At 39.5% G+C, this 12,016-nt stretch overlaps 1 protein-coding gene across 6 annotated transcripts in view; it reads left to right on the forward strand.

The window, feature by feature from the left end:
- The first annotated feature begins 252 nt into the window (after positions 1 to 252).
- Positions 253 to 12,016, forward strand: part of RBMS3 (RNA binding motif single stranded interacting protein 3) — a 773,699-nt gene continuing 761,935 nt past the window's right edge. For all 6 annotated transcript variants that reach the window (XM_065932912.1, XM_065932913.1, XM_065932916.1 and 3 more), the window contains exon 1: positions 253 to 933. In XM_065932912.1, coding sequence (XP_065788984.1) covers positions 859 to 933 — 75 coding nt within the window. In that variant the 5' untranslated portion in view covers positions 253 to 858. The remainder of the gene's footprint in view (positions 934 to 12,016) is intronic.

Genomic DNA, 12,016 nt, shown 5'->3' on the forward strand with positions numbered 1-12,016 from the left:
TGGGGTGGATGGAGGGAAGGATAAGGAATCATCCACCGCCCACATTTGAGTTCCCTGGGTTCAGCGGCAGCGGCAGCAGCTTTGCTACAAAAACCGCTTTGCTATTCGAGATAGCCAGCAGAGGGAATCGCAACTTTGCTGGCAGCAGGGGTTGAAGCAGCCTTTTTTTTTTCTTGGAGGAAAGACTGCAGCCTTCTGGACTGCATACGCTGCTCCCTGGAGGGGCTGTCCGGGTCCCACCCACTGGCTGGAAGGAGGGGACGTGAATGAAAGGACAGGACGAGCCCCGAACACCATGTCACTCTGGGAGGGACGCAGCGGCAACTGAGCTGTGCAAGGGTTTTTTTTTTTTTTTTTTTTCTTTCTTTTCCCTTTTCTTTTTCTTTCTTTCTTTTTCTCCCCCTCCCTTTTTTCTTTTTCTTCTTTCTCTTTCTTTCTATTTTTTTTTCTTTTTCTTTAAGGTGGGGAAAGAGACACCCAGGAGACAGGAAGCTGATCTGCAAGATTTCCGAGTTCTGCTAAAAGGACTTTGATTTTTTTTTTTTCCTTTACAAACGCTGGCAATTGACATCACTACGGACAGCCGGGTAGAGAACAAACTGCCTCCTCCCAAGTGGACCCCAGGCGTGATCTGGGGAGACTGTGTGGGGTTTTTTCCTACGGATCCCCACCTCTTTCTCTTTTTGGTGTGTTTCTTTTTAAAATTCTTGCTGTGTTGGAACTAGCGAGTGCTGGAAGACTCTCGGAAGCCTCATCAGTCATCGGGACTGTCAGGAATAGTGGTTCCAGAGGAAGCTCGGCCTGGGGCACAGAGCCTGTCATCCAGTTCCCTGCCTCGGAGATAGCGATTCCAGCTACATGGGCAAACGCCTGGATCAGCCACAAATGTACCCCCAGTACACTTTCTACTACCCTCATTACCTCCAAAGCAAGGTACGGCGTGCCCCAGGCTGGCGGCAGTGGGGGTCCTCTGCACTTGGGGTGGGAGGCAGGCGGGCGTATGAATTACCATTAACCGCCCCCTCCCCTTATTCCTACCAGCTCTTCCTGCTTATCTGAAATTAGTAACATAGCAATGGAGTTAGTGAAACAGAGAAGGATATAAGAAGAAAGCAAGTCCAGAATTGGGGCTTCCTCTTTAAGGAGAGATAATAGTTGCACTTGAGTTCCTTTGTTGTTGTTTGGCCATCTCAATGCTCCTGATACTCGCGAGCCCTTGGCAGACGGGCAGGGTTGTTAAAAGGAGATCATAATAGTGATGATCGGGCACGACAATACAATTTCAGGGGCTTCTCTGGTGAGCTGTTCTTTGTTTGTGGCTCTGAAAGGGTTCTTCCCACTGGATAGGACATACCAGGGGTGGGGGGGGGGGTACTCAAACTTTTAATCGCTAAGTGTAAAATGAAAGATAGGCATGGGAAGGTATATAGCAGCTAACTCAAGTCTCAGAGTTTGTTTGAGCGCATTTTTGGTTTTTCTATGGCCTCAAATATTTTATTTTATATTGAAGATGGTCAGAATGCCAGAGAGTAAATTTAGGAGCTTCACCATACATGTTCTTTACTTTTAGAAGCTTGGTGTTTCTGTGTTGGCTTCCATCAGAAGGCCTGGGGCTTGAAATGGGATGAAATAGAGTGATGATAATTAGACATGAATTGGTTAAATAGTTTAGGCTTTCCGTGTGTGCTCAAGCGATCATGAGGGGGCCAGTGGTAAGCCCACGTCACTGAGCAGTGGGTCGTGCCAACCATGAACTTTATCCTTCAGTTCAGACATGGTAGACTCTCAGGTGTGAAATCACTGCTCCAATTTGTCGATTACATCGGACTTGATTTTGGGGGAGAGGTGGGGAGGTTGCTTGTTCCCCCTTGAATGCATGGAGTGTATTTCTTTATGCATGGTATTATTTTGCATTGCATTAGCCGTACTCTACTGGGCTCTTTATAATAAATAAACAGGCAGGGAGTGAACAAGGCGTGCCTGAGTGATCCGAGCTGTCACCGGGTCTGGGTGCCCTGGTTAGGGTTTGGTAATCATGCTGTGGTTAACTCTCGCTCACTCTCTCTCACCAAACAATGCCGATTTGTAAACCGAAGCGGGCAGCAGACTTTCAGTTTTATATTAGAGATTGTTCTTTTTTCCCTTCCTTCCTCAGTCGCTCTATAATTTGCCCTGCCCCTGCAAGGTCGACTGCTTTTTGCCTTTGTGAGCGTTTAGTTTGGGCTGCTGCTGAAATAAATAGACCAGCCCTCCTGCTCCATCGGCTGGAGTTTTAACCCTTTGGGGGATTCCTTAAGGAAATGGCAAAGCAAGGACAAGTTACAAACGGGAAATTTATAGTCATTTCTCATCCCCCAAAGAAACAAAAACAACACACTCAAGGGTTGCATGAAAAATATCCAACATTCCATCCCTTTTAGTCATTTGGCTAAATTTTTCCAAATGTTTCAAAATTCATGCTTTCTTTTTTGGTTCTTATTTTCTACCATGAAGGCTATTCAGAAAAGAAACTTTGCATCAAAATGAATGGGATAAATGGAATGGTGGCTTTTTGACTTAAGATTTCTTTTAACCTAGTACTAGCAAGAAATAATGTCGGGCAGCTTGTATTAAAGATACACCGGTGGGAAGTGTGTGTGTGCGTATGTGTGCGCATGTAAGCTTGGGGTAAAAAGGAAACATGGGGTGTTGAGGAAAAGAGATCCAGAAAAACAGAGAGGGAGTTTAAAAAAAATAATCTGTTTTGGGATCTTCTGCAGTTTAGTGCTGTGTAGACAGGGAGCATCTGGATCTTGTTACTTTCAAGCGAGTCAAAGCCATCAACTTCTGGAACATTTTTAGAGAAGTTAGATCCATTAGGTGACCTCAGCTGATATTTGGGTAATCAGGTCAGGGTGGTAGAGTGTATAAGATCAGTTACTCTGGCTATCTTGGTGGTTCATATTGATTATTACATTGTAAAATTCTGACAGAGCTGTGAAGTTGTCGAGTATTATTACGGTGACTCTGAAATGACAGGCGTTAATGACATTCCTGGAAGCTGAAGATATGAAAATATGCCCTCTATGGGAACATGGGCACTCAGGTCGGGGAGGGGGGGGTGGTCAATGTACAGTATTGTAAAATACAGGAACTTTCCAACAGTGTGAACACAAAGCAATAAAGTCTCATCATGCTCCAGCATAGTGTGAAAATAATTGGGTTATCTTAGTAGCGCCTTTTGCTCCTTTTTCACGTATGTCCCAAAATATAATCTATAGTAATTCTGAAGGAATTGCATGCATCTTAGATTTATTTGGTAAACGTAGGTGGAATTCCATAAAATCTACTGTCCTTCCTGCCTTAGCTTGTAGGTAGAATCCAATTTTAAAATCATTGCTATTTAAAATCACGCTGATACATAAAGAATATTTATGCTTGATAAAATTACAATTCTATGGTTGACAACAAAAATCATATTGTGGTGACACCATGCCTTAAACTAATCTCTAAATGCAGGTGCTTTTAACTCAGGCACAAAAGCCATTTGCTGACATTAGTTTTGGGTGGAAAATCTTCATGGGATTTTGCAGAACTTAAATGTTTATTATTGTATTCATTTAGAAAGTGCCAAAATACTGAGCCTTCGTTTTCTACCTAAATATGTATGTCAGATGCAGCTACTATTCTCTTATGATAAAAGAAAATGAAAATGGATTTTGAAATAAATGCATTTGTCTTCCATTTGCTCAAATGCACTTAAAGTTGTAGAAAAAACTTGTGATACTTCCCTGCCTATTCTGTTCCACTTCTTACCCATCACATTAGAGTCAATCTCTTCACTTTGTCGCTTAGAAAAAAAGAAAGAAAGAAGATATTTATGCTTTTCTTTCTTTGAATAAATTTCCAGATGCTTGAAATGTTACATTAGAAAAACATGAGTCAATCAAATAAAAGGAAAACCCGTGGCTGACTTGTAGCTATAACTTACTCTCCCAGACCTACACTTAAAGTTGTCACTTGTCAATTTTCTTTTTGACCAATTTTTTTTTCCTACCCAAAGAAGCAACTTCTAAAAAGAACATTACTTTTATTTAGAAGTAATGAAGAAATCTTGGTGACAGGTTACTATATTTAAATAAAAGACATAACTGGATTTCTTTTTTTTTTTTTTCCATAACTGAATTTCCAAAAAAAAAGTTTCAGGAAGTCAAATCTGCTGTTGGAAGACCATCCAGAATAATTAAGTTTTAGAGAAAAGAGACCAAAAAAATTATTTCTTAGCTGAGTGATACGTAAGGATATGTGATTAAGTTGTCTTGTAATATTTCTCAAGGATTTTGTTACACCCTATTTCCAATAACCAACCTGTTGCTCTTCTGTTATGGTCCAGGGTGAATTTCAGTTTGAATTTGAGGTACTTTGTGGGAGGGGGTTTCTTGGAAGAACAAGTTGAATGGGGCAAACTAAAAAGAGTTAAAACATGGTCACGACCTGGTCAATTGATATTTTGTAGTTGAGACATAAATATTTCTCTCATATGTGATATTTGGAAAACTTTAGTCATCGTGAAACTTTAAAATTCACCCAGGCACACACAGAAAGTTTTTGTCTTTTCTTCCTTTTCCACACTTACACCGAATCACTACGTTTCTCCCAGTTTAGTGCAGTTTCTCATCAATCTGCCCCCTGCCTTTGGCCATCTGCTTCCCGAGAAGACCTTGAAGAAAGGGGTTCAGACTGCAGTACCCTGACAAGGGCTTCCTAACTGGTGGGTCTCAGATCCTGCTCAGAGCCTGGTGTGAAGTTGGGGTCAGGTGGAGGAGCCGTTCTCCACCAGCACACTGACCTCAAGCTGAATTTCCAGCCATCTGCAGCTGGACAGCTGCCCAGCTCTGAAGATCTAGCCGGAGCCCCGTGGTGCCATGAAAAGAGCAGACACTTGAAAACAGAAGGCTCAGGGGGTCGGCAGAGAAAGAGGGAGGCTCTTGTGGGGCCAAGATACTCTTACCCATGTGAATGTACAGATCCTGCAAAAGCAAAACAAAACAACCCTTCTTCACACATTCCTTGCACATGAAAACACAGAAAATCTTGCAGAGGGAGGGAAGGAGTTTAGAATTTCCTTCGTACTTCCTGTCCCAGATTTGCATTGATAGTTGGAGTTGGTAACTTGCCAGTTACCAACCAGTTTTGTACATTTCAGCCTTGAAAACTCCCAAGTACTGTTTTCCTTTGAGAGGCTGAAATGTACAAAACTGGTTTTCTAAAAATCTTCCAGCAAAAGAATTTTTAGGAATAACTCCAAAAATTTCTTTCACTGTAGGAGGGTGATACGATAGTGTGAAACGATGATCCATCGTGTTTCATGTTAGAATGTATACTATTGTAATTGATTTTAAAAGAGTGTATACTATTGTAATTGGTTTTAAATGAGAGAAACTTAATAAGAAGCTACCCTCCGTTTTCAGTTTTTTTTTCTCTTACTTTTACAAACCTTTGTTACTGTTGAAGTTCTTTTCTCTAATGTAGTCACCATTTTCACCACACTAAGTCTAGTGCCTACTAAAAGGAGTAGACAGGTAAGAAAGTTCATGTTTTTTTTTTTTCCGGATTAATCCCAAACTTAAGAGAAACACCATGTATATTTCTTTGAACAATATCTTTCCAACACATTTTCCTTTCACTTTCTCTCAATTTGGAAAAAAGAAAAAACAGAATTTCAACTCAAAAATATTTCCATGAAGTAATAAAATGTAGTTGAGCATTGGAGGTAGAGGCTGTGTGAGGAAGAGGCCAAAGAGAAGGGACGGTACACATCATTTCAGGTCTCTCTGGCTCCAGGAATTCCGAAAAGCTTTGGTTTTGTACTAATATGATTTACACAATCCTTTCTGACATTATCAGTCTCTTTGGCAGAGAGAGGGCTCAGTCACGATGATGCCCATGCCAGATTCTAAGAAAACCAGGCTTTTCCTTTAAAAGAAAAATCTTTGGAGTGTTGGACTTCTTGTTCAGAGTAAATGGTTGATGTTTATCCAAAATTGGCTTCGAGTACTACATTAAAATTGTGTTTTGTAACAGTCTCATAAGCCACAGCTGTATGTGATTAAATAGTGTAATATCAAAAGCATGTGAAAAGAGACATTTTTATGCTATAGCTGTTCACAGCAAGAGTACAGATGGGGCTGAGGGGAGACAAGAGCAGAAACGCACTCGTGTGTTGTGATAAGTGTGTTATTGAGGATATGAGTTATGATACGTGTGTGGAGGGTACGTGCTGCTATTTTTGGCAGCAGTGGGAAAAATGCTGAACTATTTTGGATGTGATTAAAAATATGCTCTTTGAAAATGGAAACTGACATAAAATACCAACTTTAAATATGGAATGTCGTTTCATCACAAAATGCATAGTTACTGAATGGATCTGAAAGCAATGCAAATGGAAGAGAAAAGTTATTCCCGTGAAGCACACATTCAAAAAGCAAAAGTGAAGAAGTTTTCCTTCTGTTTTGAAATAATAAATACTTTTCTTCTTCTTCTTCTTCTTCTTTTTTTTTTTTTTCTACTTTTAATCTATGGAACTATTGTAAGAAAACCTGCAAGCCATTTATCCCTAAACTAAAGAGTAGTAGTAAGGATCCTCAACAAAGAACAATATAGGTGGCAGTGTGATTCTTTTCTAAGATGTTTGAAAAATTGAGGTTAGGGTATGAATATTAATCTTTTGTTGCTGGTGTCAAAAATTACATAGTCACACAAGCAAGGAGACACAACTTTTGCTTCTATTTCTTTAGCAGATATATTACAGTAAAGAGGCTTTAACTACAAAGTTTTTGAAAGAATGTTTGTTCATGGAAACTTTAATCTCTAGTCTTCTAGAGATTATCAAACTACAGGATTACCAATACTAATAAAAGATTACTACGTTAAGTGATCATTTTCAGGGCCTCAAAAAGGCCTATAGAATTGGCTGTTGATTTTCATATGTCAAACATTCAAAAGCAGTTTTAAAAAGTCAAAAAGAGGGGTGAACTGAGATAAGTTGAATTCTGTTTGTTTTGATTTTTAAGTTTTCTTTTTCAAGGTGGTATTGGCAGAGAATTTATTCACCTAGCAGTTTTTTTCTGTGTGGATTTATTGATCAGGAAATACATAGCACATGGAATCATAACTGAATGCACTTTTGCTTTTCAGAACATCAACCTTTAGTGTACCTCCAATTCCAGAGAACGGAGAATGAATTTTAAGACATTCCTCCTGCTTTTCTTTGGGGGATTCTCTGATTTGTGTGTCAATGAGTTGGTTTCGGGGACAAGTTCCCTGCGATCCCTTCTAGGATTAGTGTCTGTGACTCTTGCTTGGAGACAGATGAGACTGCTTCGATGTGTTAGGGGCGTTTAGCAGATGACCTCGAATTTGTGTCACTGATTTTTGTTCAGATCCTCGGTGCTTTCTACAGAGTAGATCAACTGCTGCTTTGTCAACTCTGGAGCCTTGGCACACGTAATTATCCTCATCCTTCACCACATCTAAATCCAGAGAACCCAGAGAAACCGTCTGTCACCCAGGAGTGGGTGGAGAGCAGTTCCCAGGGGTGGGGCCAGGCTACAGGCACTATTTAATCACCATTGTTGGCTTTGTTGTGGTTCAAGTTTTCTTCCTTGAGTGCATAAAATTAGGCCATATCCAAAGACGTGCTCTCTCCAGGTATCATAAGAGCTGAATTCATGAATGAATCTAGGAGCCCCTGTACATGTGGAAATAATAATCAATAGATGAAACACTATTTTGACTAGAGTTTTCCAGTCCCTGAATTTCTGAATAGTAGGCTTTAAAGCATGAGGGGAAGATGATTTAGTAATCAGAGTGCGTGGTATCATAGGAGAAAAATCATAACTTCTCCAGGACACATAAACAAAAACATTCTCTTTTCCTCTTCTCACTGGGTACCCTTCTGAGTCCTCCCCAAGTCCCTGTGAGCTGAATTAATGAAAATAAATGGAACCTTGAATTTTGTTTTTATGAATGACTGTGCTATGCTTAGTCGCTCAGTCCTTTCCGACTCCTTGCGACCCCCTGGACTGTAGCCCGCCACGCTCCTCTGTCCATGGGGGTTCTCCAGGCGAGAATACTGGAGTGAGTAGCCTATCCCTTCTCCAGGGGATCTTCCTGGCCCAGAAATTGAACCGGGGTCTCCTGCATTGCAGGCAGATTCTTTATCAGTTGAGCTACCAGGGTAACCCTTATGAATGACTAAGAAACACCAAAATTAAGCTAGACTACATACACAGTCAAGGCAACTTTGATAATGTTCTTCCCTGTTGTGTGGAAAGTAAGGTAAAACAGAAGAAAATGGAATCTTATGATATTTGAAATATTGGTGGTAATTGTTTTGGGCAAGTGATTTTTAACTTGTTCTAGATTGTGCTTTCCCATCATTATACTGTAGGGTTAAGACATTGGCATGTATTACCAGATGCAGGGGACCTTCTCATTGTCTCATCCTTAACTGGTAGTTTTCAAGCTGAGTATGGATCACATACAGAATTTAATGAGGATTTGGGAGATTTTTCATCCTATTTTTATCTGGGGACTGCTGTCTATTTATCTTAGTCATATTTCTGATGGATGACAATTTAGTGAGAAGGAAAATGGAAAACAGCATGCTAACTATCTGGCTTTCTGGAACTATTTAAGGGTTTCTTAAAAGCATTTTTTATGTAGACAACTCCTATCTGAGGCTATTACTGATGTCCGTATACTCTTCAGTTGCCCCTTTCAAAACTTATTCACAGAGATTGGATGGTGGCACCCTGAATATCACTTAGAAATAAGATAACTTAAAATTCAAGCAAATATACTTCTTTTTTCTTCTTCTTTATTTTGTAATTTCATTTTTTTTCCTCCCAAGCAAATAGTCCCAAATAGATTTGAGTAGATGAAGTATTTGAAGCAGTGTGCACAAAGCTTAGAGGAAAATTGGAGACCATTTTCAAGGATATCATACAAGGAAAATCTATGACATATCCATGATGTTGAATTTCTTCTTGAGATATGAGAAAAATACTTTTCCTTTTTTTTAGCTTGGTGCTAGTCCCTTGAAGGGTTATGACAGCTCCTGGGTTAGCCTTGGTCTTGGCTTTGAGCCCCTGGGTCTCTTGTCAGGCACACCAGTCAAGACTGTGCCTTCAGAAATAAGGATGCTGTGTTGTAATCTAGGTAGAGAGGGAAATCTGAAAAGAATAAATTTCTGATGTCCTTTTCTCAATTTATTCCAAAAAGTTAACCATTGAATCTAAACTCTATCATTCATCTGTTAGGAGACAATTGGGCTTGTGTTAGCAATAGGAAAATTTCCCTTTCTGGCCAGAAAGGGAAAATTTCTCTGTTCAACTTTGTTGATAAGTTAGAAAACGATAAGGAAAAAGTGCAAAGGGAGAAGTCAGTGAACAGGGAAGAATTTTGATGCTTTTAAACAATTTTATTGAAATATATTTGATTACACATTTGTGTTACTCTCAACTGTATAGCAAAGTGGTTCAGTTATACATCAATATTCTTTTTCACAGTATTTTCCATTATGGTTTATCACAAGATATTAAATATAGTTCCCTGTGCTATACAGTAGGAGCTTGTTGTTTATCTGTGAACAGGGAAGAATTTTTTTTCCAAGTTTAGAGATATCCTCTAAGAATGAGAGAAGTGAAGGGTCATTCTAAATTCTTCATATTCTCTGAACACATTAGGAAGCCCCCACTTCTCAACAGATATATTAAAATGTACTCACATTCCACATCAAATTAGATTTTTTGCAATAAAATATTGAAAGAGTTTTTGTAGTTTTGCTGCTGAAACTCTCTGGGTATGGGAAAATTAGTTTATGTGTGCTTATGAATTTATGTGCACTTATCATCTTGCATATGCAGGTGTTCTTACAAAATGGAGAAATCTAATCTACAGATAGATTTTGTTGAGGTGCAAAGAAAGATTATTTTGGCCTCTACTAAATAGAACAATGAATAAAGTTGACAGTGTATTATGCTTTGTAGAAACAATTGTTTGCTGATTCTGGTTTCACAGTTTTCGTTTTTGTTTGGAGGCAAGATATTTTTCTCATCTTGCCAGTGCTTTTATAGGTCCTTAAAGTGTTCAGAGAATCTGAAAAGTTGGCCATATCTCTGCCTACTGTGACCTTTTGACATTCAAGGTATCTCTGTATTTTAGTAATCCCAAATTTCCGGGGCGGGACATGTGTTTAAACAACACAGTCTATTGGAAAATGTCATTAACATTCTTTGGCTGAAATATGTCACAAGCAGACACATTGCATTGACCCTTGGCAGTGACAGCAATTGAGTGTTCCAGATCTGGGTGCTAGGTCACAGAGTTTTTTCATTATGTAGTTGGTGGAATTGTTTATCAATTGGAAAGAAAGCCAGCTTGACTGGTACAGGTGTTTCCATGGGCTCCCAGCTGAGGGTCCAAGCAGGAGGCAGGTCCCTGGCACAATAGTTATAATAATAATCTTTCTAAATAACCATAATCTTTCTTCTGTCTCTAAATAGGATCATGGGATTTTTACATGTATGGAAACGGCCACCTCCTCCTGTTCCCCAAGTCCATGGTCATTCACCTTGAATGACTTCTTTTTAGTTTGCTTCTGGAGGCCCCTGTCAGCCCTACAGCATCTATGTGCCTCTGAAAGCAGACATGCCTGCACAGATGCATGCCCCAGTCAGAACCCCCATGACCGTTACAAGTGAGGGCATCCTGAAGACACTGCTTCTCTAGCCCTAAGCCACATGTGATACTCCCTTCAATTTTATTCTGATTTTTATTGCTTTCAGTAATACAAAAACAACAACAACAACAATAAAACAGGTCCAGAGCATGGCCTTCTCCCCTCACCTCAGTCAAGAAGTTGTCGTCTCTGGCTCTTCAGCCCCCTGCATATGCTCACACCTGAAAACTCCCTCCCCTTCACAATCTTGAAGGACGAATTCTCATAATCACCCCATGTTTTGATTCTCCACCAAATTATTCAGTTTTCTTTCCTGGCATTCTAGCCAGAATCTCACCAAATTTCATCAGCAGATTCAACAAATAAGCTTAGATTTCTCTCTCACAAACATAAGACACACACATATTTCTGGAAGGTCTAAGAATTGCTACAATGGTTCTGCTTTTCTCTGAGGCTAGATGATCACTGAGAAATATGGAGGGGCAAATAGGGAGATATAGACCTATTCTTTTCAGGTCTAGTAAATTTCTTTTGCTACCAATGGATGGCAGAGAGGGATGAGTCTCATCAAAATATGGATGACTGATAGTCTTCACTTTCTTTCAAAAATGTGGTATATTCATCTGATCTAATAAGATACATTGAAAATATATTATGCAAGATAGATATAAATTCTTTGTTCTCCATTATTTGTGATAGAATTTTTTAGAAATATCATTGATAGATTGACTCTAATCCCCCCCCCCCCAGTTATTTCATAATTATTGGTTATATCATGGAAATTCTAATGATCCTCAGAGCTTGTACTGATGAGGCTGTCAATGGTATGGTAGAAAAAAACGTCAGTTTCATGATTTTAATTTTACAAGTGATTTATGAGAGGCACCAAGAAAGGTAAAACAGAAGAAGAAATAGAAAATGAAAGGCTGAAATTACCAAGCTCTAATTTATTTTTGGACATTTCTGGAATCTGACTGTTTTCCTTTCCAAAGGCAAAAGGTAAGGGCTGTTTGACAAAGAAGTGATAGTTTAGGAATCGAAGAACCATCCTTGGGGGAGAAAAACACTGTAATATGACTTATTAATAGAATTAGACTTGGAGGAGTCATATAGCTGAGATTTTTGGTGTCTTGTGAAAAATCAGTGCTTCTGAGGACAGCTTAGTGCCTTGTTCTGTTGGCGCATACACATGCACTTGGTAACATGCAGCACCCGCTTTTCTTGTTCTGATTTACTCATCACTCATGCCCACGGATGGCCTGGATAAAAGCCTTATTGATGCTTTGGACTGGA

The sequence above is a fragment of the Muntiacus reevesi genome, chromosome 4 (assembly GCF_963930625.1).
Source record: "Muntiacus reevesi chromosome 4, mMunRee1.1, whole genome shotgun sequence".
NCBI classification, from domain to species: domain Eukaryota; kingdom Metazoa; phylum Chordata; class Mammalia; order Artiodactyla; family Cervidae; genus Muntiacus; species Muntiacus reevesi.